The sequence below is a fragment of the Peromyscus californicus genome, unplaced genomic scaffold (assembly GCF_007827085.1).
Source record: "Peromyscus californicus insignis strain IS unplaced genomic scaffold, ASM782708v3 Scaffold_4__1_contigs__length_199733344, whole genome shotgun sequence".
NCBI lineage: Eukaryota > Metazoa > Chordata > Mammalia > Rodentia > Cricetidae > Peromyscus > Peromyscus californicus.
The window spans coordinates 46,405,883-46,430,740 of NW_026294562.1; the positions used below are offsets into that span (position 1 = coordinate 46,405,883).

General features: G+C 46.3%; 1 protein-coding gene and 1 non-coding gene across 2 annotated transcripts; one reads left to right on the plus strand and one right to left on the minus strand.

The window, feature by feature from the left end:
* The first annotated feature begins 932 nt into the window (after positions 1–932).
* Psat1 (phosphoserine aminotransferase 1) lies at positions 933–24,858 on the plus strand. Its single transcript, XM_052763305.1, has 9 exons — positions 933–1,066; positions 5,043–5,103; positions 5,884–5,953; positions 8,482–8,687; positions 9,699–9,871; positions 13,356–13,525; positions 19,652–19,780; positions 22,841–22,978; positions 23,804–24,858. The coding sequence occupies exons 1-9, from the start codon at positions 1,007–1,009 to the stop codon at positions 23,907–23,909; spliced, it is 1,113 nt and encodes a 370-aa protein (XP_052619265.1). The 5' UTR covers positions 933–1,006; the 3' UTR covers positions 23,910–24,858.
* LOC128095785 (U7 small nuclear RNA) lies at positions 10,828–10,891 on the minus strand. Its single transcript, XR_008213388.1, has one exon. It is a non-coding gene; the product is annotated as a U7 small nuclear RNA (small nuclear RNA).

Consider the following 24,858-nt stretch of genomic DNA (forward strand, 5'->3'; position numbering starts at 1 on the left):
GAATCTCCTGTGAGCCTCCAGAGCAACTCTTTTGAAAAGAGAACTTGTGTGGAGAAGTATAAACAGATTTGGTCATGTGCCCAGCTCGGCTCAGGGCCACGTTCCTCTGGTCCCGAGAGGATTCAGCTTGCTTATAATGCTCCTGTTAATACCTCCTCACAGCTAGAGGAGCTCCAGTGAAAGAGAGCCAAGGTTCAGGTTCACGAAAGAAATAATGAGAGAGAACGGAGAGTCAGCAACTTGAAAGAGGCTGTCCTGGATGAGGGTGGGGGTAGCTGCGGGAGGGAGAGGCTCTCCTCCAAAGTTCTTAGCCACCTCTGTCCTTTCGTGGTGCAGTGAGTTAGAGCCCATGTGCAATCACAAAGGCTTTTTGTTTTGTTATTTTTGAGACTGGGTCCCTCTGTGTAACCAAACCCTGGCTGGCCTCCAAGTAGCCATCCTCCTGCCTCAGCCTCCGAAGTCCTGTGATTATCCGGTGCACCAGTCACAATCCCATGGTTCACCCTGCACGTTCTTCTTTGAGTGCGCTGTCTACACCGGAGTGTCTGTGTGGGTCTTAGAAAAGTCTGGTGAACTAATGGGGACTGGCCTCTGGAGCAAGTGCAGCAGAGCGCGGCGCAGCGCGGGATGGGCCAGGAAGAATGGGCTTCTGCACCATCTCTCAGTTGGCCGGAGGCCAGGGCTGGGGACTCTGGGCGCAAAGGCAGTAAGTAGGCGCCGGGCCACGCGGGCGGCTGGTGCAATCCCCTGCTCTCTTGCGTTGACAGCCAAGGCGGGTTGAAATTCTAAACTACAGGAGGAGCAATTGATCGCAGGCTCGGATGGTGAGCGCGGCCAATGGGGATGCGAGCTTCTGGGTAAAAGCCAATCAGTACGTGGCCTGACACAGCGGGCCAATGGGGCGCTGCCGCTGCGGGCGGGAGCCCGCCCCGCCCCAGCATCCGGAGGCGCGGGCAGTTCGCGTGGTCTCTGCTCCTGCCACTTCCCCCGCTGTCGCCTCAGCACCATGGACGCCGCCAAGCAAGTGGTTAACTTTGGGCCCGGGCCTGCCAAGCTGCCACACTCGGTAAGATGGCCGGGGTTCTGTCGGAGCGCGGGCATCGGGATGCAGGGTGTCGGGATGCGGCTGTCAAGAGACAGACATCGGTGTGCGGGGCTTCGGGATGCCGCCATCGAGATGCAGCTGCTGAGGCCGAAGTGCGCCCCTGTGCAGAGGCCGGCGTGGACTCGGCGGGCACCTGCAGCCTCGGCTGGGCCTCCCGGCGGCGTAGCCGCGCCGGCTCAGGCGTGCACGGGCGCGCGTGGGAGTGTGAATGAATGGGAGGTGGCGGGCGGGCCAGGGGCGAGCATGTCTGTCTCCGGGGTGGCAGGCTAAGCTCGGGCGCGCTGGGAACACAGTCCTCAGAATTCGGAAATGGAAAGCTGCCAGCTTCTCCCTCCTCACCCATACCGAACCCACTCAGCCCCTAAGCCTTTCTCCTGGAAACTTGCTGCTCCCTTCCGTGCACCCGGGCTTCTGACTCTGAAAGGCTTTGGTCTGTTTGGCCAAGTTCCATTCGCTTGATCCGGGTGCCATCCCGTCCCGCGCGGGTTCCTCTCGCACCCCAGCTGTGCGGAATGAGATGCCTCTCATGGCTTGGAGCCCATGAACCAGCTGCCGAAACTGCTATCTGATAACCGGTTGCCACAACGCGCGGGCATGGCCAAGGATTGTACAATTATCTATTGTTGAACCCTGGCGATCTCCCTGGGACACCGCGACCTCTGTGGGGTAGGAACAGGATCATGCTGTGTGAGACGGGGAAGGACACCTTGCTTTTGTGGGGACAACTGCACAAACTGAGAACAGGGCTTATTCTGCAGTCATTGCAGTTCATCTTCCGTGGTGTTCTTTGCTAGATCTGTGGGAACTTCTGCAGGCACCTTCTCCCTTACTTTTGGAGTGGACTGTTTTGTTTTTTTGTTTTCTGGCCGGGTATGGTAAGGCAATGTCTCAGTACAAGCTAGCCCAGAATTTACCTTGTACTGCAGGCCGGTGGTCTTCCTGCCTCCACTTCCCAAGAGAGGGTGTCTTAGTTACGGTTACTATTGCCGTGATCAAACATCATGACCAAAAGCAAATTATGGAGGAAAAGATTTATTTCACTCACAGTTCCATATAACCGTTCATTATTAAAAGCAGTGAGGATCTCTGTCAGTTCGAGGCCAGCCTGGTCTACGGAGTGAGTTCTAGGACAGCCAGGGCTACACAGAGAAACCCTGTCTCGAAAAACAAAACTAAAACCAAAAACGCAGTGAGGACAGGAGCTGATGCAGAGGCCATGGAGGGGTGCTGCTTATTGGCTTGCCTTTTTTATAGAACCCAGGACTACCAGCCTAGGGATGGCCCCACCCACAATGGGCTGGACCCTCCCCCGTCAATCACTGATTAAGAAAATGCCCTACAAGTTTGCCTACAGTCTGATCTTATAGTGGAAGTTTCTCAACTGAGGCTCCCTCTTTTCATTAACTCTGGCTTGTGTCAGGTTGACATAAAACTAGCCAGCACATAGTGATTACAGCTGTGTGCTATTAACTTCAATTTAGAAATCTTGATTTAGTTGAATTATAAAGATTAGAGAGGCTTTCAAAATTTTTTTGACTGTCACCCATAAAGAAAAATGAAATGTATAAAAATTCTATATGTGAGGCTGGAGAGATGGCTCAGCAGTCTAGCTTTTGGCTAGAAGTCTTTTTCAAAAAGGTGATTTTGGCTATAAAATAAAAATTTTCTATTTTTCAAAATTATGTGTATACATGTGTGTCTCCGTGTGGGTATGTTCCTATGAGTTCAGGTGCCTGAGGAGGCCAGAAGAGTTAAAAGGTGGTTGGGAGCCAACTGATATGGGAACTGGAGATCAAACTCCAGGCTCCTGGAAGAGCAGTCTGTGCTCTTAACAGCTGAGCCATCTCTTCAGTCCCGGTTATAAACGTACAGATGTGCTTTTCAAGGAATGCACTTAGAAAAACACAGGGGGAAAAAAAAAACAGGACTGGAGAGATGGCTCAGCAGTTAAAAGAGTGGAGGGACCCGACTTGGGTTCCCGGCACCTACTTTGGCTGATTCACAACCTCTTGTAACTCCAGCTTCCAGGTATTGGATGCCTTCTGGCTCCTGAGGGTAGACACACAAATAAATGAACAATAAAGTAAATCTAGGCCAATAAAAATCAGTGTTAAGGGGGCTGGAGAGATGGCTCAGAGGTTAAGAGCACCGACTGCTCTTCCAGACGTCCTGAGTTCAATTCCCAGCACCCACATGGTGGCTCACAACCATCTGTAATGAGATCTGGTACCCTCTTCTGTGTACATAATAAATAAGTAAATCTTAAAAAAAAAAAAATCAGTGTAAGGATGATTTCAGGTGGTTAGTAAAGGGATCTGGTAGAGAACTCCTGCCTCTCATTTGCAAAGGCAGGTCCTGTTTGATCCCCAGCACACACACAAATCAAGATTCTGTTGCAGGCCAGTGTTGCTTTTAGTATGTGAATGTATTCACTAAACTTTACTCAATGTTTTTGATTGGTGTGATGGCTTGCTATCTATCTATCATCTATCTATCTATCTATCTATCTATCTATCTATCTATCTATCTGTCATCAATCATCTGGCACAGTACAGTATTTCAACATATAATTTAGTGATGTCTTGGTGTCTTTTATTTTCTTTAAGCCAGATTGCCAGGTGGGGTTTAGACCTTCAGTCTCCCACTAGTTAGGATTACAGAACTCCTAACAAGACCAGTTCTTAGCTAGTATCCCTTTTTGTTTGTTTGAGACAAGGTCCCATTCTAGAGCCCTGGCTGTCCTGGAACTCACTCTGTAGACCAGGCTGCCCTCAAACTTACAGAAATCCTCCTGCTTCTGCCTCCTGAGTGTTGAAATTAAAGGCGTGCATGAGCATGCCTGCTGAACCTTTCTTTATTGTGGCCATACTTTATTTACCTTCAAGGACCTATCTCTTGTCTCAGCAACATTCAACATATGGACAATCTTATTTAAGCAAACTGAGATTCTCTCATAGTTTAATACTGATTTTTAATTTTTTGTTTTAGATGAGGAGAACATATATCCTATTTTCTGTTTCTCCCTCCATCCTCCCTTCCACCCCTTCTTCCTTTCCTTCCTCTCTCCTGATTTCCTTTCTTTTGGTGCTGGGATCGAATCAAGGGCCTCCAGTGTACCCAACACATATTATACCACTGAGCTGATTCCCTGGCTTCTGTTTCCCATTTCCTGATAGGGAAATTGATATTGCTTATTTGATTTAGTAAGAGATATTTTTGTGAATAATGCGTTTCCCAATTAATGTCACATCAGTAAATCCCCATGGCCCTTCAAAGGCTGCCTTATCAGAATGGAATAATAGTATGCAAAGTCAAGATGTAGCCCACAGCTGAGAGAAAATCTTCTTTTCAGCCTGGGCTGGATACATTTTCTCTTTCTGCCACCTTCTCTCTCCTCCCTTTCCTCCACTTCCCCCCCAGCTTTGCTACAGATTAAACCCAGGGCTTCCTATGTGCTAGGCAGCTGCTCTGTCATTGAACTTGATGTGGTATAGCCCCAGCTCCTAGAGTTTATTTTAATTCATAGCATGTTATTGCCCATGCCACCTATCAGAATCTACCACTTTAGCCAGCACCCCCCCGCCCCCATGAGAAACTGACCTGCCTGTATGATTTGGACATAACTAGTTTTTGTTCCTGTTGGTTCCTGAACTGAGAACTTTACATGTTTAATAAATGAGCTTTAAGAGAGAGGCGAATGAGATTTGTAGGGGACACAGTCTCTTGAATCGATCATGTTGCCCAATTTCAGGCCCAGCTTGTGGAAGTTGTACTGGTGAGGCTCTGAGGAGCTGAGGGAAGGGGCTTGGCAGTGCGTGGGAACAGAAGCTGGGTGCCTTCTGGGCCTCTGCTCAGCTGACGTTCTCCACCTCCCAGGTATATGTGAAGAGGGAAAGCTGTGTACAGTATGTGAATTCTTTTTCTTTTCTTTTTCTAGGTGTTGTTAGAGATACAGAAACAGCTACTGGACTACAAAGGACTTGGCATCAGTGTGCTTGGTAAGATTTACTTTTGGATTCTGTTACAATCGCAGTTTAAAAAGGAACAGAAATGCCTCCAGCCCAGGCTTTACTCTGAGCGGTCTTCCTATAGGCTGTTATAGGTACATTTAAGTTCAGTGTCCTGGGTGCACGTTGCTGGAATCAAGACTGAACACAGCCCAAGCGCTGGTGAGAAGTTTAGACATAGCTCACTGCTTCCTAATTGGTTTTTACTGATCACCAGCTGTGAGATTAGCCGATACTATACATTTGCATAAGGGTGCCATCAAGGGTCTGGAATATGGCTTCACATTCAGTGTAAAGTTTTTATTATACTTAAATAAGAACTTACAGAAATTAAAAAGTTCACAAGCCTCTATGAAAATCTTGCTCATTAATAATTTCTTTATTAGACTTTTGCTCCTATGTTGTTTAGGAAGAGGACGTCCAAGCTCTACGTTTTATGTTTATATTATTTATTTTTCTTGCATGTTCTACAAGTGGCGCTGTGTGAAGGGACTTCAGGGCTAGCTGTCTGTGTCTCTAGTTTGGGAGAAAGAGATAGAGTAGGGTCTGATAAGAACCTAATGATCAGTTAATGTGGCACTTGAAAAATCACTGCACTGTGACTACAAGACTGACATATTCACAGTTTCAGTATCAGTATGAATTGTCCTTTACATTAAGTGCACATGTGCCCACCATCTGAACTCTGAGCTTTCTTATGAATTATTTTTCCATAAATTTCACAAGCATTTCTGTTCAGTATTATACTCTGTTGTTTCTTTGCTTCCACAGAAATGAGTCACAGGTCATCAGATTTTGCCAAGATTATTAACAACACGGAGAATCTTGTGAGGGAATTGCTGTAAGTTTTTCCAAGTATTTTTTAAAAAAATACTGATTTTTATTTTATGTGTATGTGTGTGCATCACATGGGAGCCTGCAGAGGCCAGACTAAGAGGTAGAGCCCCTGGAACTGTAAATATAGATGGCTGTGAGCCACCATGTGGCTGCTGAGAACCAAACCTGGGTTCTCTGAAAGAGCAGTAAGTGCTCTCAACCACCGAGCCAGATCTCCAGCCCCTTATTGCTGTAAGGTTTATTTTTTTTTTTTTTAGAAAACCAGCTTGTTAGTTTTGTGCTGTATGCCATAAACCTAGGTATCTATTATATTATTTTCTGTATTATACACTTTGTTCGGAAAGTTCATAATAAATAAAAAAAAAAATCTTAAGTACTCTCAAATTCCTTATTAGCACATATTGCCTTTGACTTGTTACCATGGTTGCATTTCTGTGGTTGCTTTTGTTTTATGTGATATGAGATAATTGTATCTAGGAAAGATTTCTCAGTACAGGGCATGAGGTGTTTGGCAGGTTAATTGGCTTGAAGGGGATTTATTGACAAAGAAATGGTCACCATTGTCAACATAACTAATTTAGTAACAGGCCTCTTGCCACTTGAAGTCACCTTGATAGGGTGGCTATTAAAATTGAAGACCAGCTTAGGTTTACTGAATTAGAACGTCTGGAGAAACTTTTTCACAGGTGTTTCCAGGACTTTTAAGACCTGCTGATCGTCTGCTTGGCTTGTCCCTCTCCTATCTGCCTCGCAAGCTTCTGTGTCACAGTCACAGACCAGTGCTGTCCTTGATGGAGGGGACATTTAGAACCTTAGCGTTGGCCACGTGGCTAAGAGGCTCTTCTGAGGGAACCTTTGTCTACTTTATAGTTCTCTCCTAAGTAAGTTTCTGTCCCGTGCCCCTGCCTGTGGATAGCATAAACCTGGAGCCCTGGCTTCTGCCACCCCTTCCTGGTGCTAAGACCCTTATGCTTGGCATGGCCTAACACCTCTGTCTTAGCATTAATATTGATGGGATGAAACATCATGATCAAAACACAGCTTGGGGAGGAAAGGGTTTTATTTGGCTTACACTTCCACATTGTAGTCCATTGTTGAAGGAAGACAGGACTGGAACTCAAATAGGGCAGGAGCTGATGCAGAGACCATGGAGGGGTGCTGCTTACTGGCTTGTTCGCCATGGTTTGCTCAGCCTGCTTTCTTATAGAACCCAGAACCACCAGCCCAGGGGTGGCCCTGCCCACAGTGGGCTGGGCCCTCCTACATCAATCACTAATTAAGAAAATTAGATAAGCACTACAGGCTTATCTACAGCCAGATCTTAAGGAGGCATTTTCTCAATTGAGGCTCCCTCCATTCTGATGACTCTAGCTTATGTCAACTTGGCTTGCCAGCTAATTGAGCTGACTACAGGCCAAGTACAAGATGCGTACACAGCACCTGTCGTCCATCCTCCTGCCACATTGCCGGCCCCTTCTGTTTTGTTCTGATGCTGGACTTCTGTCCCTTTTCCATTCATTCCTGAGCTCTGACTATTACAAAGCCTGGGGTCTCTGCATTCAGTCTGACTGTCCTTTCCATCCTGAAGTCAGAGCACTTTTCACTTAGTCCTGACTTGTGTTTGGTTTTTGCTTACTCAGCTAGATCTAGAGTTGTCAAAGATGGACATCTCTCAGTGATGCCTGGCTCAGTATGGTTACAGGTGATGGATCTGATTCACCAACTTAAGCAAAAATAGGAATGTCTGCCTTGTGATAGCCAAAGGAGGACATAGGAGCCCTGTTGGCACCAGGAAGATCTAAGGCCCTCTTCAACTGTGTGTCAGCTTTGCCAGGAGGCCACCGGTATTTGCAAGATTAGTACCTCTCTGTGATTTGAGCAAAGATCTCAGCCAGATTCCATCAGCAGCTTTATTCACTGCTTATCTCCTCGGTTGGGGCAGCCATAATTGAAATCTGAGTGTTGAGAAGCAGAAAAGTCTGATTCCCCAAAAGAAAGCAGGCCATTAGTAAGAAAAAGAAGAAGTCACTATAGGTTTCTACCATCATCACCAATCAATGTCAAAGAAACCAGTAAATAAATGACTAAATTGGGTAAGAGAGAGTGATAGTGAGACTTCACTGTATTTCTTTTTCTTTTAAGGTATATATACATACACACACACACACACACACACACACACACACACACACACACACGCGCGCGCGCGCGTGCACACACATATATATATATTTATTTATTTGTGTGTGTGTGTGTGTGTGTGTGTGTGTGTGTTTGTGTGTTTGTGTGTTCATGGAGGCCAGAGGAGGACATCATATAATCTGGAGCTGGAGTTAAAGGCAGTTGTGAGCTGTCTGATTTGGGTGCTGGGAACCGAACCCAAGTCCTCTTGCAGTACATGCACTTACCACTGAGCCATCTTCCCAGCCTCGGTAGGGTAAGACCAAAAGTATGCACTTGGTAGAGCACCCCTCATTCTCTATCCTTGATGTGTGAGCTTATGTATTTACTGTCCCTTATTTTTATGTCCAGGGATGTTCCCAACAACTACAAGGTGATCTTTGTACAAGGAGGTGGGTCTGGCCAGTTCAGTGCTGTCCCCTTAAATCTGATTGGCCTGAAAGCTGGAAGGTGTGCCGACTATGTGGTGACTGGAGCTTGGTCAGCCAAGGCTGCAGAAGAAGCCAAGAAATTTGGGACTGTGAATGTAGTCCACCCGAAACTTGGAAGTTACACAAGTGAGTTCTGGGAGGTGAATGGTTGGTGAGGTGGTGACTGGCCATGACCCTTGCTGTTCCTTTGTTGCTGTCCTCTCGTCAGTAGTTACTGATCTCATTTCGATTGTAGCTGTGCTAGTCTACTAACTGCTGTAGAATGATGAGAGTCTTGCTTGGCTAAAAGCCCAGGAGCCAGTTTGGCACTTGGTATGGGGACCTCCGAGGCCCCAGTGATGCTGCCCATGTCCTAGTCACCCCTTGTCCCCTTCATAGTAGACTGTAGTCCAGAAAACAGTCCCTTATGTGGAAGATGGCTGCAGTTGCTCTTCAGCTTATATTCTCCCAAGTTTCAGTGCTCTTGCTGGAGCATCTCCATAGTAGTACCACGTGCCCTGCTGTGAATTCATTACTGACTCTGCCTGAGTCACATTTTACCCCTGGGGATGTGGATTTGATGGGCTTTGCTGGAACCACATGGGCCCAGAGTGGGTAAGCACTGGGGTCCCGAGAAGAAGCTAGTAGACCAACAGGTGTAGGGCAGATGGATATTTGATGACAAGAAAACTTTCAGGTAACCTTCATCTTCTTTGCTGGCCTATTTGATCTGTTTTTTTGAGACAGGATCTTTCTATGTACCTCTGGATAACCTGGTAGTCTTACGTTTTTGGTTGTGAGTCTAACCTTTTAAGGGCTGAGCCTTCTCTCCAGTCCAACTTGGTAGACTGATAGAGGACAGGCTGGCCTTGGACTCAGAGCAGTCCTGCCATAGCCTCCCAAGTGCGGGATCAGTACACTTGGCCCCTCTGTGCTGCATTTGAATGTTATTTGTGCCCAATAAATTAGAGGGTGTCACTGATCATCTTCAGCTGTTTGTGGTGATGTTGGCAAGAGTAGGTGGACAGGTGCTTGAACTTGCCAAGTACTTTGGACTCAGTAATCCCGTCAGGAAACTAACCCGTCTCCTGGGTGATGTTATCTACATATGGAAAAAGGAAGGAAATATGCAGAGCCTCAATTTGCTCTCTGTGACAGAAATTCCAGACCCAAGTACCTGGAACCTCAACCCGGATGCCTCCTATGTGTACTTCTGTGCAAACGAGACTGTGCATGGAGTGGAGTTTGACTTCATACCTGACGTCAAGGGAGCAGTGCTGGTCTGTGACATGTCCTCAAACTTCTTATCTAGGCCAGTGGACGTTTCCAAGGTAGAGTATGAAAGGTTGGGTCAGGGAACCAGTGAAGTTTCTATGAAGTGTTTTGATGTCTATGCCCATAGGAAAGACCTGGGGGAGTCTGGGGCTGGCAGAGCCCCTCAAGTCAGGGTAGATATCGGCGAGCAGGCCGATAGCTGCTTATTTCGTCACGAGCTGTCTGAACATCTAAGTTTGTGGTAATGCTTGCTCACGACCTACATGCCAGGCCTGGGGAACTTGCCTGCCTTTAAGAGTGGCTCTTGAGCTAGGTGTGGTGGCGCACGCCTTTAATCCCAGCACTCGGGAGGCAGAGCCAGGCGGATCTCTGTGAGTTCGAGGTCATCCTGGTCTATAAAACAAGTTCGGGGACAGCTAGAGCTGCTACACAGAGAAACTCTGACTCAAAAAACCTGGGGAAGGAATGAAAGAGTGGTTCTTGGAAACCTGTTAGCAAGCGCACTGGGAGTGGCATGTTCACCCCAAAGTCAGGAGAAGTTACTAAGCCCTGGGGTCTATGAAGAACACCCCATGCCTTTTATCAACCTCAACTCGAAAGTCCACCAACAGCACATACAGACTTTAAGAGTGGTCTGCTAAGGCCGGGCGGTTAAGGGGTGAGGGGCATTGTACCAAGCACATGCAATAAGAGGGGTCTGTAAAGAATTTAAAAACAGCATCCGAGCTAGCCAAATGGTTGTCTGCCTTTAAAATGATTTTTAAAATTTTATTATTTGGGGTGTGTGTGTGTGTGTGTGTGTGTGTGTGTGTGTTTGCAGGTTTATGCATATGTGAGCATGTCAGAGGGCAACTTTATGGAGTCAGGAGTCCGTTCTCCTTGCCCACCTTTATTTGGTTCCAGGTGTAGCATTCAGGTTACCAGGTTTGCATAGGAAGTGCCCTTACCTGCTGAGCCATCTCCTCGTCCTTCCCTTTTTTTTTTTTTTTTTTTTTTTTTTTTTGGTGGTGGTGGTGGTGTTTTGGATGAAGTTCAGAAATCCTACTGGACAAATTCTAAAAAGAGCTGTAACAGTTCTGCCCCCTCCCGTTTCCCCTGCCTCTTGTTTTTGTTTTTGAGACAGGGTCTCTATATAGCCCTGGCTCTCCTGGAACTCACTGTGTAGACCAGGATGGCCTTGAACTCAGAGTTCACCATTATGGTGGGCCACCATGCCCAGCTATGCCTCCTTTAAATGTGGTAAAATATACTTGAAGTAAAATTTATTATTTTAGTCGTGTTTAAAAAAAAATATTTAGGCCAGCCATGTGGTGGCTTTAATACCAGCACTCAGGAGGCTGAGGCAGGTGGATCTCTGAGTTCAAGACCAACCTAGTCTGCACATAGTGTGTTCTAGGACAGCCAGGGCTACGCAGAGAAAACCTGTCTTGAAACAATAACAACAACAACAACAACAACAACAAAATTAAGTCTAAGTGTGGTGGCACAAACCTTTAATCCCAGCATTCAGGAGGCAGAGGCAGATGAATCCCTCAGTTTAATGGTAACCTGGTTTACATTTTGAATTCCAGGCCAGCCAAAGGTATACAGTGAGAGCTTGTGTTTTTGTTGTTGTTATATTTGTTAGTGTGTGTATGTGGTATACATACACACACACACACACACACACACACATATATGTATAATTTACCTATTATTATTGTTTCTGTGTGTGGATGTACACTTGCCATGGTGTGCATGTGGCTGGCAGGTTCTTTACCTGCTGGACCACCTTGCTGACCCCATTTTGACCACTTTTAGATGTACAGCTCAGTGGTGTTAAGCACATTAGCATTGCTGTGCAGACTTCACCTCTGTCCACCTCCAAGAACTTTCAGATTTTGTACTGAAACTTTGTTCCTGTTAAAATGCCACACCCCCAGTCTTTGCCAGCTACTATCCAACTTTATGAATCCTATAAATGGGATCATGATATTTGTTCTTTAATGCTTGGCTTAATTCACTAATGTCTTCAAGGTTCATGCTGTGGCATATATCAGAACTCCAGGTTTAGACTAATACTCCATTATATAGGTCTATGGTATTTGGTTTATAGTCACACCTTATGTTTTTAAAGAAGGGTCTCACTGCATAGCTCATCCCAGCCTGGCCTCGAACTTGAAATCCTCCTGTCTCCCTCCTTCTTGGCATAACTCTACACATTTGGCCATTCCAAATCATGTCAGTTGTGAACCGTACACCCTTACTCAATTTCCTGGAGTGATATAGAACCTGTATCTTGCACAACAAAATGTCCTCAAGAAACGTTAGCCATTGGTATATTCTAGAGTTCTCCCTCAGGTGTCTCATCCACTCAGGCTTTGTTGCCGCAGCCCCCTTCACGGCAGCTTCTGACTGTCTCTAAGTGGAAGTTTGTATGAATTATTTTTGATCTAATATTATTTTTTTAGATTTATTAATTTTATTTTAGATGTATGGATATTTGGCCTGAATGCATGTATGTGTGCCACATGTGTGTCTGGTGCTGGCAGAGGTCAGAAGAGGGCATTGGATCTCCTGAAACTAGAGTTAGAGATGGTTGTAAGATACAATGTGAGTCCTGAACCCAGGTCCTCTGCAATGCTCTAAACCACTGTGCCATCTCTGCAGCCTGTTGATTTAAAGATTTATATTTTGACCATTTCAATACTTAATTAAAAGATATGTAGCTAAAATTTTTGTCATTTAAAATTATGAAATATTAACAGTTGTACAGATAAATTTTCTAGATTAAATGATAGTATTTCATTTTGGTTACAAAAGATTTGGAGGCCCCATTTTCTTTTTTTTATTTTGCAGTGTTGGGTATGAAGCCCAGGCTTAATGCATGGTAAGCATGCTTTATTAATGAACTATATACCTCAATCCAGAGGGCCTGCATACCAGGCTAGTTTTGAACTTACTATGAAGCCAAAGGTGACTTTGAATTCCTGATCCTTCTGCTTCTATCTCCCAACTGCTGGGATTACAGATGTGTACCACCAAGCCTGGATATTTAGTTAAAACAATATTTTAAGATTTATTTATTTCTTATTATATTAATATTTTGCCTTCATTTATGTATATATGTGTACCATGTGTGTGCCTGGAGCTCTCAGAATTGGGTGTTAGATCCCCTGGAACTGGTGTTACAGATGATTGTGAGTCACCATGTGGATGTGGGGAAACATCCAGGTCCACTTGTTAAGAGCAACAAGTGCTATTAACTGCTGAGCCGTCTCTCCGGTCCTGAGAGGGCCTGTCCTAGAGACCGGTTTGGAGGTAGAACAAGGATTGTGAGAGCATGAATGTCCTGGGACTTCACAGTGCTGGGCACTGGAGGCCTCTTCCTGGCAAAGGGTCTCAGCGCTCCAAGTGCTGACTTGTTTTGGGTAGAGATTCCTAAAAAAATTCTTGCTTTAAAAAAATTGTGCTGAGAGAAAGAACTAGATATCAGTCCTGCATCTCTTAGGGGTGACCACAGATTCCCTCTAAAAAGCCGATGTTTCTCTCTTTCTTAAGTTTGGTGTGATTTTTGCTGGTGCTCAAAAGAATGTTGGCTCTGCTGGGGTGACGGTGGTGATCGTCCGTGATGACCTGCTGGGGTTCGCCCTCAGAGAGTGCCCTTCAGTCCTTGACTACAAAGTGCAGGCTGGGAACAACTCTTTGTATAACACACCTCCGTGTTTCAGGTAACTGTCTGGGGTGCTGCCGTCTTCCGTCAGAGTGGAGGTAAAGTAGAATGTGCTTGATAAGCCAGTGACCCGAGAGCCCCAGACACACTCAGCATTCTTTGTCCAACTCGCCTCCTGGCCTCTAGGTACTGTTTGGTCAGTTTTTCTTGTTGCCCTTTTTGTGGAGATGCCAATCTTGGTTTTTGCTTCATCTTCATAGTCCAGGCACCGACTGTTGACCATTAACCCACAAGCTCTCTGTAGATAAAGTACCATGGCCTGTGTCTTAGACACACAGGGCGCCTTTCCAGAACAGGGTCAGGCTAGGGTAAGGGTGCCAGAGTTCTCTTTTCTTCTTCCCTCCTGCAGAAAATGCCCCTCACACACAAGAAAGCGAAAAGTTTGGACTTCACATTCGGTTGGAAGTTCCCCTGTGGGTTCTATGTCACTCACATGATACAGAACAGTCTCTGGTGTCCCCCCACTTTGCTTAAGAGTAGAGTGTTCTGGGGCTAACTCTTCTGGTCACCCCTAACTCCTGGAGCTGGACTAAAGATGTTGGCCCAGGGGTGGCATGGGGCCCAGTTCTGTCCCACTTCCCTCTGGGGGTTCCAGGCAGTGGGGAAATACCAGTGAACACCGGTCAGGAAGGAAGCCGAAGACAAGGGCGGTGAAGGTGCTATGGGACCCACGGTCAGGGCTCCTAGGGGAGCAGTTGAGGTGCCAGGCTTGTGGGGCAGGAGCTTAGAAGGTGGGGCCACATACCTGCCTTACAGCTCAGTCTTCCAGGGGGGCGCTTTAGAAGGGAGAAGGTTGAGACCCAATGTGATGGTGTCACCTCCAATCTCAAGACGAGGAGGTGGAGTCAGGAAGATCGCGACTGGGCTACATAGTGAGACTCATCTCAAAATCTAAATAATGTGAGAAGGTAGGAGGAGATGGAGTGAAGACTGTCCTGGAAACGTGTCCAGAGGCCAACTAAAGAGCCAGGGTGAGCAGTACACTCTCGGGCATCTTTTCTGGAGGCTTTAAAGAAATGTGATGAGCGTGTTCATACGTGGTTTGTTAGTGTTTTGCCGAACACCCTTTTAGGAACACTGGGAGAACAGGCCAGTTATCTGGTGGGAAGCAGGAAAGGCTGGACACGTGGAAAGTCCGCATCCCAGCCTCCTTGCTAAGCCTCAGCTGACCTTGACCTCCCTCTTTGGCCGTTCCCTGGGATGGAAACCCCCTCTCTAGGCCTTCCCTGCCTGAGGCTGCTGAGCCAGAAGCAGCAGAAAAGGAGCAGTTTCTTCCTCAGATTGGAATAGTCTCTCAGAGCAAGTCAGGATGGCGAATACTTAGACTGAAACTGAGCCAATGTATAGAAGGTGAAAGGTAGGGCTGGGTGGACTCCCAACCCAACTGCTCCCCACCCCTCTGGTTTCTTTTCTTTGTGGATGAGACAAAAGGAGAAAACTTTGTGTGCTTCGGTGTGACTTGAAGTACTCGAAGTTCACTGTAGTGCTTTGGCATTCAGGGTTAGAAATGGCCCACTGAGAGCCATCTCCTCACAGAGACGGCTGTGTGCAGGGCAGGGGAGGCACCCAGAAGCCTCTCCACTCTGTCCTGTAGGCAGATAAGGATGCAAGCGTGTCCTGATGATGATCTTTGTTCTGTTTATTTGGTCAGAGCCAAAAGATTGTGGGCCCTGAGAACTGTTTGACCGTTCTGGATAAACTGGGCCATGAGTTGTTACTCGGCAGCCTTAGGCAGGAACTGGGCTGGAATAAAGGGCTATGATGACGTTCTTTTTAACCCGTTAGTAACACTCAACCCTATTAGTGGGTAGAGGAGAGAATAGTAAACAACCTTTCAAACTTCACAAAACACTATTTATACATATTGAGCTGCTAAGCATAGATTGTTTTTATCTCCAATATGAGGGAAAAAAAATCTTATCCAATTATCTTTTTTTTTGACTTTTCGAGACAGGGTTTCTCTGTGTAGCTTTGGAGCCTGTCCTGGAACTTGCTCTGTAGACCAGGCTGGCCTCGAACTCACAGAGATCTGCCTGCCTCTGCCTCCCTTGTGCTGGGATTAAAGGCATGTGCCACCACTACCCAGCTTATTCAATTATCTTATTTCAGTTGGTGAAAATATAAGATATAGGCATGAGACATATGTCTGTAGTCCCAGGACTTAGGAGACAGAAGAATCAGGAGTTCAAGGTCATCTTTGGCTACTTAGCAAATGCAGGGATAGCATATGGCCTGTGCAGAGGTCCTTGAGAGGAGAAGCTGGAACCCTAAGGGTGTCGGGGAGTTGACCTCAGGGAGGGCTAGCTGCATGAAGGCTTTCACAAGCTTCTGAAAGAGTTATGACACCTGATCCCCCAGCCCAGGAGCTCATCTGCAACCTGGAGACTTCTGGTGACCTCTTCTAAACTCTGACACGCAGGGTATAATTTATATTGTTTTAAAAATATATAAAAATAATACTCACTCTTAGCAAAAATTTCCAAGTGAACCGTTACCAGGGAAACAGTGCCTGCCTATCCAGTCACCCCTCATTAATCATCAAAGACTCATTCCAGGACCCCCAAGGAGTCAAACCTCTTTTTAAACATGGCATAGTATATAGCTATATACATTCTCCTGCATGCTTTAAGTCATCTCTAGATTATTTATAATACCTAATATTATTTAAATGCTCCAAATAATTTATATACTGTATTGGGTAAGAAGTCATGACAAGGAAAAGATTGTTTATATTCATTCCAGACACTGATTTTGAAATTTTGTCTGTACAAGGTTGGCTGAGTCCACGGTTGCCAAACTCATGAATTTGGGGGGTCAACTGTATACTGTCATTTGTTTGTTTGTGCCAGTGAACTGTGAACAGTGCTGTTCAGACTTGTGTGAATCCCTTTCTCAACCCAGCAGTATACTGTGGGCATTCTGTCACGTTAGGTTAAATGCCTGCCCCCTTTTACCTTTCTCTTCAAAGCTGCACGCTATTCCAGAGAACAGGCTTGCCGTGGTTTAGTCAGTTCAGGTAGGCTTAAATGGTAAGCCTATTTGGTGTGTGTGTGTAGGTAGCCCGTTTAGAACCAAAGGCATCAGTTAGTTAAAAGTGTGCATTTATGGTGGAAAGAATCGAGCCCACATTGTGGATCCACATAGCGTTGTATAGCTCTGAGGTTTCAAGAAGTTTGGCTTTAGAGGGCGGAGGTATGAGTTCGTAAGGAAGTGGAAACCCAGAAGACCTTGTGAGAAGCAGTCACTGGGGCCCAACATCCCTGTACACCCGGGAGCTGGCTGGGAAAGCAGGGGGAGCTTCCTCTCCCTGGGGCTGTCTTTCTGCTGTCTGCAGATCCACCTGCTGCTTACTAAGGCATTGGAGACCCAGGCTAAGGGGGCTGCTGCAGGTGGTCTGTGGATGTGTGTTCGCTTTCTGCTGCGTAGGCCTGTTCAGATCCTAAGAAGGCAGCCAGAGAGTATGGGCAGCAAGCCCAAACACAGGCTCCTATGTTGGTCTTGAGGTCTGGCTGAGACTGAGGCCCTTGTTGCTTTGGATTTCCTAGAGAATCCGCAGTTTTGAATTACAGGGATAACAAAGCATCAGGTGAAAGTGACCGTGGTTTCCTGAAAGTATTAGTCAGGACTCTGCTTGGCTCTGGTAGTCTGGTGGGATGTTTGTGTGACTCATGGGTGAGCAGGCTGTGGATGCTGGGGAGGAGCAGTTTGGGGTTGCATAGATTTTGAGAGCATCTTTAGCTACACAGGGGCACACACACACACACACGATACACATGCACACACAGGTGGCCGTTGGGACAGGTTTGGTGACAGTCCTTCTGCCCCACAGGTAAGCAGGTGATTGAACCCTATAGTCTCAGACAAAACAGATGGCCCTGGTACTAGGGGAAAGCACTTTGGCTTTGAAGTCAGGCCGACAGACACTAGGGGTAGAATCTTAGCTTTTAGAAGCTGCTTGGGATGGAGGGCTTTAGCCAAGTGAAGCTCTGAGTCTGTTTGTCTGTCTGTAAAATGGGAGAGTGGAGCCTCTGAATCGGGCTCTGTGGTCTGTAATGGACTGGGGCACTGTAGACTTCATTAAGGCTCTTTCCCTTCCCTTCCCCACTCATCCCTCTCCCTCTCCTCTGTCCAGCCACTCAAGGCTGTCTTCTGCATCTCCTCTGCCTCTCCTCCATCACCAGCCTGGAGTACTAAGCCCGGGAAGCCTCTGGAGAGGTTCTGGTGTGCTTTAGCATGCCGCCTACTTTTTGTAAAGTGCCCGTGTGTCTACTGTTGCTTTCTCTTGCGCTCTGGGACGAAACTCCTGGGTTCTTGACTCACCTGGTTGAGACAGTGAATGAACAATCAAATGTCAGAGGTTTCTGAGTGACAGCCCCTTTGGCTGTCAGAGCTCTGCAGACCTGGTGATGGTCTGTCCTGGCCGAGGGTAACATGTTAGTGAACAGGAAGCGGTCTAGCTGGGGCATCTCCACCCCAGGTTTTTGCTCAGCATTCCTTCCCATGGATACCTTTATCTCACACCTGGACCCAGCCACACTCTGGAGAGAATGGAGCTGGCAGCTGACCACCTGCAGATTCCAAGCTCAAGGAGGACAGGAGACCTGCTTCTGCTCTGTTTCAGTAAGGGATGTGTGGAACCTTCTTAAAGGCAGCCAGACTGATGGGGAAGCCACCTGCCACGCTCAAATTCCATGTAATTTCAGCTTAGTTTGGGTAGCTGCCAGCTACCATTTGTGTGGGCTACTCCTGCCAGGTCCTGTGCTAAGCATGGGTTTTGTGGGAGATAAGAAGTCTGAACACTTGGCCTAGAAAGGGATGATTCTGTGTTGTGGCTGGGCCTCCTAGAACCAGGAACACAAATCTTAAACTATCTATTTTCCACTTCTGTTTTCAGTTTGTTTGAGAATAGGGGCTTGCTATGTAGTTCAGGTTGGCCTGGAATTCTTTTGTAACCCAGGCTAAACCATCCTGCTGCCTCAGTCTCCCATGTGCTGAGGTTTACAGGTCGGTTGCTCTCCATTTCTGATCCTTGCTTCTCTAGCCAGGATGTTGGCTTCTCTATTTAGCTAGGATCCACTAGGATTCACCTTCTACTTGGAATGAGCTAGTCCAGTTCTGCCTTTTCCCACTGCCAGCCGAGAAAATCCCAGGGAAGTTGCTGGTTGATCGAGTTAAGTCTGATGCCACCTCTTGTGACCAAGGGAGCAAATCTTGCTGCTGGATCTGCATGTTGAATGTGGGGTTAGAGCTGAGAAGAGCAAGAGAGGTGTCCACCTCAGGTAGTGATGACTCCTTTTTCTGAGTGGTAAAGACAAGGCTTACATTTTCATGGTGACTAGTCCTGTGTGGAATCCGTGGTGTCTGCCACTGCCTCTGCCCAGTTGCGGGTGCTGACTTGGGGCTCTAGGAGAGAAAAGAAGAACAGTGGGGCTTCCAGCCTTCTAGCATGAGGATCTAAGACATAGACATGTTCACAGAAGTTTAAAATAAAGGAGTGAGTGGTAAGACAGAAGCAAAACCAACCCCCACAACCCTATATGGATCATATGAGCAAGGGACTCTGGGGATTCGGGAGGTGAAGGGTTAGCTTAGGGTGGGGTTGTGGGGACAGTCTAAAGCAGTGGTTCTCAACATTCCTGATGCTGCGATCCTTTAATACAGTTCCTTGTGTTGTGGGGACCCCAACCATAAAGTTATTTTATTGCTACTTCATAACTCTAATTTTTCTACTGTTATAAATCATAATGTAAATATCTGTGTTTTCTGATGGTCTTAGGCAACCCCTATGAAAGGGTTATTTAATACCTCAGGGTCACCACCCACAGGTTGAGAACCACTGGTCTAAAGAGCTAGGGATGTGTGGTCTGGGTGTCATGGAGCATATGCAGCAGGCCCTAGTGGGGACTGGTGTGGCATTAGGAAGGTGCACTATGTTGCCTCTTTAGAATGCTGCATGAGCTATAATTGTGTTGGCCTAGTCCTTGGTGTGCTCTTCAAGTGGTCTGCTTTTATCCATTTGTAACGATGCTGAAAGTGTCAGTGTGTCTCCTAAAGCCGGTCTGCTTACATGTCCTTTTGACTTTTACAGAGGTGAACTTAATGGTGTGTTTTATCCGTGCTTTAGCATCTACGTCATGGGCATGGTCCTGGAATGGATCAAGAACAATGGTGGAGCCGCAGCCATGGAGAAGCTCAGCTCCATCAAATCCAAAATGATTTATGAGATCATTGATAATTCGCAAGGATTTTATGTGTAAGTCAATGCATTGTATCCCTTGTGAGTTGTAAACTTTATTCCTTGAGACTTACCTTTTCCCAGGACACTGGCATACTGGTGAGTGATGTTCCCATGCCTCATGAGCTAGGGTTGGAGGTAGGGAAATTCTTTGCTCTTGGGAAATCCCAGTCTTTTGAGTCATGTCAGCAAACAGTCTGACTTGGGAAAGTATGCCTTGCAGTCTGGGGTGGGACCTCCTCTCTACACCCTCCCTTGTGACTCTGGAAAATGGTTGCAGAAAGCTGTCAGCTTTGCCTAAAGTTTTCTATTAGTCCCTCGGGCTGTAAATCCCTACTCCTGATTCCACTCCCTCCATGGGTTTGTGTGCAGTACATGGACATTTTGTTTGTGTAGGTCAGAGGACAACCTCCTTGTCAGTCCTCACCTTCCATCTTGTTTGAAACTGGGTTTCTTTGTTTTTCATAGTTTCATTTACCAGGCTAACAGTCCCTTGAACTTCAGGGGTTCTCTTCCCATCTTACCTTAGAAGCACTGGGATTACAGATGCATTCTGGGACTGCAGATGCGTTCTACCCCAGCAGGCTTTATGAGGGCTCTGGGAATTTGAACTCAGGTCCTCATACACTATAAACAATTTGCCCACTTAGCCACCTCCCTACCCGTCCTTCCCCCTTTATCAAATTCACTACCTCCCTTATTCTAGGACAGGTGTCCCCATCCCTGGCCTGCAGTCTGAATGAGATTGGCTATGACAGGGTTGACTTGTATCTAGTTGCACACTTTCATGACAAAGGAATGGGGAAGTCATGTGTTGATCACTGGCTGTGTTTGTGAGGTCTACAGATAATGCACAGATCTTGGAGGTGCTTCCTGGGGCCACTGTAATAAAGCACCCATGAACTTGGCAGCTTCAAACAATAGAAATTCTCAGTTTTAGAAGCCCAGAATTCAAGATGAAGATATTCTTGATTTGGCTCCCTCCAGAGACTCTAGGGCAGACTCTTTCTTCTCCTCCAGATTGTTCCTGGCTTAAGCTGTGTCATCTTGGTCTTTAGTGGCCGTTTCCTTTCTTGTTTTTCTGTTTTGTGAGAGTGAGCCAGTGGATTTAGGTATCCCCAGGACTTCAGGATGATTTTGCTGTTGTATTGAGACATGTTTGCACTATGTATCCTAGGCTGGCCTTGAACTTTCTGTGTAGCTCAGACTGGCTTTGGATTTGTCCTGCTGCCTTCCCTTCCCAAGGGCTGGGATTGTGGGCATGGACTGACACACCCACCTGTGCCGCATGGTAGCCTCATGTCAAGATCATTATCATTATTTTGTTGGCAAAAGACAAGTTTTCCGAATAGGTCAGATTCATGGATTCCAGATGATGAAAGATGGATATGTGTCCACTGTCCAACCTGTCACAACAGGCTTCTTGCCATAATGGCAGATGGGAGGCACCTACAGTAGTGCCTGGGACTTAGAAGCATCATGGATAGTAATGACATTTGATCTTCCCTAGCCCTCAAGGTGGGCACAGATGTACACAGATATAACATGTCGTATGTGAATGTGTTGTTATATAGCCAATTCCATGTATATGCATAAACATTTATATTTACTGAGCAAGCCAGGACCTCCTTTTTTTTTTATTTTTATTTTTTATTTTTTGTTTTTTTGAGATAGGATTTCTCTGTGTAGTTTTGGTGCCTGTCCTGGATCTTGCTCTGTAGACCACACTGGCTTTGAACTCACAGAGATCTGCCTGGCTCTGCCTCCCGAGTGCTGGGATTAAAGGTGTGTACCACCACCACCACCACCACCACCACCACCACCACCCAGCCAGGACCTCCATTTTTAATGATCATGATTCTTTGAGGCTTAGTCTCTTGTAATAGATATATCTGCCTAACTGTAACTTGCACTACCTGTGAGTATTTTGTGGGCCACATGGAATAGAAAAGAACGATGCTGCAATCCTCACTTAGACTTGTAATTTTTACCCAAGACTTGCTGAATTTGTGTGTGTGGAGAGTATGGATGCGTTCTTGGATAACTGGGCTAATAAAACATGCTGTTGTCCCCTTCCCCTAAAGTGCCTGTGTCTGCTTGTGGGAGCTCTTGGCTTGCAGTGGCTGTGTAGCCACAAGCTGGGATCACAGAGGGGTACCACCCTGCCTGGCTCTCCATGGGCGCCAGGTATCTGAATTCAAGTCTTCATGCTTACACCGCAGGCCATTGGTTGACTAAGCTGTCTCCCCACCCCCCATAGCTATTTTTCTAAAACACAAATCGATTACTGGGCAAACTCACTGCCCCTCATCATTCAGGGATCCAGTCAAATGCCAGAAGAGTGTCTGCAGGCTCTCCATGGGCCAGACCTGTGTGCCTCCAGCCTCTCCTGCCGGGAGCTCAACATGCTGACTCAGCCAGAGTGCGGCAGCCTCCTCCTCCATACATGCAGTCTTCCCCTTTCCCTCTGCCCCCTCTGCTCTTCATTCCCTACTTGTACATGCCCCCTCTTTGACCCCTCTCAGCAAGATTACCTGTTTGGAACTCCGTCTCCACGGCCCTCTCCAGCTAATCGCTCTCCTCACTTGGAAATATAATTTCTGTCTGCCATCTTTCTCTCGGTTGAAAACGACTGATCCCTTCTTTTCTTCTCATTCGCGTGTGAGGGACTTGCCATTATGGGTGATGTGTAATGTATTTGTTATCTAGTGATTTAGTCTTCAGTTTTGAGCTTTTATGATATGATTGTTTTGAGGAAGAGTTTTTTCCTTTTCATTTAATTTCCTTGTTGTGGGTCTTTTAACTCATCCATTTGTTTTATTTTTGAGACAGGATCTCATTTAGACCCAGCTGGCCTTGAAATCACTATGTGGCTATGGATGACCCTGAACACTGGTCCTGTTTCCTGATTGCTATGATTATAGGCTTGTACCACCAGAACCTAGAACCTTCTATGTGTTACACACTCCATCTGCTGAATGCCAGCCCCAGCCCTAGATACTGTTTAAAAACCTACAGATTTGTTTATGACATTATACCCGTGAGAAATACAGCTGGAATAATAACCATGCTTTTCAGATGTCCAGTGGAGCGCCAGAGTAGAAGCAGGATGAATATTCCATTTCGAATTGGCAATGCTAAGGGAGATGAGGCTTTAGAAAAGCGATTTCTTGATAAGGCGGTGGAACTCAACATGATCTCCTTGAAGGGACACAGGTAAGCGCACCGCATCTCCAGGCATGTCCGAGGCAGAATGAAACAAACCCAGGACCTTGCACAGCCTGGAGCTGTGGTTACAGACTTGCTGTGGCATAGACCCACTTCTGGCTGGGTTGTGGTGCATCTTGCATAGGTCGCATCCATACTGAAAGTGCCTGTGGTAGGGCTTGCCTGCTCTACTCTGGTGTTAGACTATCACTGGGCTCAGCTGAACATCAGAATCCCTGAGCAATAAATGTCCTCATACAGGAGACCTGCAGCAGCTGAGTGCTCAGTCTGTCTGGTTAGAATTGTTGCAAAGCCTAGCTAGTGGTATCACCCCAAACCCATAGTCACCCTCTTCGTCTGGCTTTTTTTCTCCCCTTATTTAGTTTCTTCTTTATCAAAGGTAATAGTTTGGGTATGACCAAAGTCCAGTGTATGCATGTATGAAAATGTCAAAGTGAAACCCATTAATTTGTACAAAAAAATGTTAATAATTACTCTAAAAATGTGACTAGTTTGAGTTAATCCAGTGTGAGCATGGTGGATGACCTTCACTGCACAAGGGATTTCCTTAATGACTCAGAAGCCTCTTGCTACCTCCTGGGAATGGTTTGCAGGCGGGAAGTTGAGCATTCTGGCCTCAGAGTTGCAACTCTTAGGAAGGATAGTTAGTTGAAAGTGTGTTGTGTCAAAATAGATGCCTTTTAAATTTCACTTTTTTGTGTGTTGTTAAGGATCAAGCCTGAGTCTTCTGTATCGTAGGCAAGGGCTTTAACCCTGACATGCCTTCTCCTCATGATATTCTCAGTCTTCATGGTTGGGTCTCTGTTGTTCTAGGTCAGTGGGAGGCATCCGTGCCTCTCTGTATAATGCTGTCACAACTGAAGATGTGGAGAAGCTGGCTGCCTTCATGAAAAATTTTTTGGAGATGCATCAGCTGTGAACATGACTCGCTACACTCTGCCTGTGAGCAGCATGCAGAGTCCAGAGTAACTTTGGATTGGCTACAGAAACTTAACAGACCTGGATTTTTTTTTCCAAATACATGCTTATTACAGATGCTTCTTCCAAGAATAACAACTAAACATCCGGGGCTCTGCAGAACTGATGAGACTACCAGCTAACGGCCTTCATTCTGACTTGACTTGGAGGCAGTGTCCAAGCTTTCCTGTTGCTCTCCTAGCAAAGTCACCCCGGTAGCTCTGCTGCTCCTGTCTCTAGGTGGATTGCAGTCCTTGCCTTGGACTTTGTTCTGACAGTTCTGATTAGTTATTTTTGGGTTCACAGGAGCATACCACAAGGAGGTTGGGAGCGCTATGTACTGGATCTGACAGCAGGGGGTTTGCTGGGTTCTGCAGCTGTTGGTTAAAGTCAGCAGTGACTCTTTGGAGCTTTTTGGATCTGTATACTGCTATTCTCATAAGGAGATAAAAGTGACATACTATATGAGTGCTTATATAGTGAATGTGTCTTTAACACCATACGGTTTGTATCTGTGCTTTTATATTTCTAATGAAACAGTTCTGAAGATGCTTTTAGAGTTTGTTCAACTTTGTGCATGACTGTCCTCTGCTATGGACAGTTGCACCTTCTCACCTACTCCTTTTTAAAGCTGCTTCATAAGAAAGACCTAGAAGTTCCACGATTTCACTTTTCCTATCCTTACCACAAGTAGAAGAAATGGTTGGTTCTTTGCTTTTCGATTAGGCTGTTAAACAAAACCCAGTTACCCTTTCACCCCTGTGAACTGTGTTCACATGGCTGTTTTTATGGTTTGACCAGGGCACTACTACACATTCCAGATCTTTGCCGAGGTCTTTCCCCACTGTTCATGTGTTGTTAGTGTTTTCTGTTGACTGTGTGAAGAATATTAAAGTCCTAAAGCAACTAAA

Bases quoted from the DNA above. Each gene is read 5' to 3' on its own strand.
- Psat1 (XM_052763305.1), top strand. From the start codon at position 1,007: ATGGACGCCGCCAAGCAAGTGGTTAACTTTGGGCCCGGGCCTGCCAAG. The intron at 1,067-5,042 runs GTAAGATGGCCG...TTCTTTTTCTAG, and splicing joins CTGCCAAGCTGCCACACTCG to GTGTTGTTAGAGATACAGAA. The intron at 19,781-22,840 runs GTAAGTCAATGC...CATGCTTTTCAG, and splicing joins AATTCGCAAGGATTTTATGT to ATGTCCAGTGGAGCGCCAGA.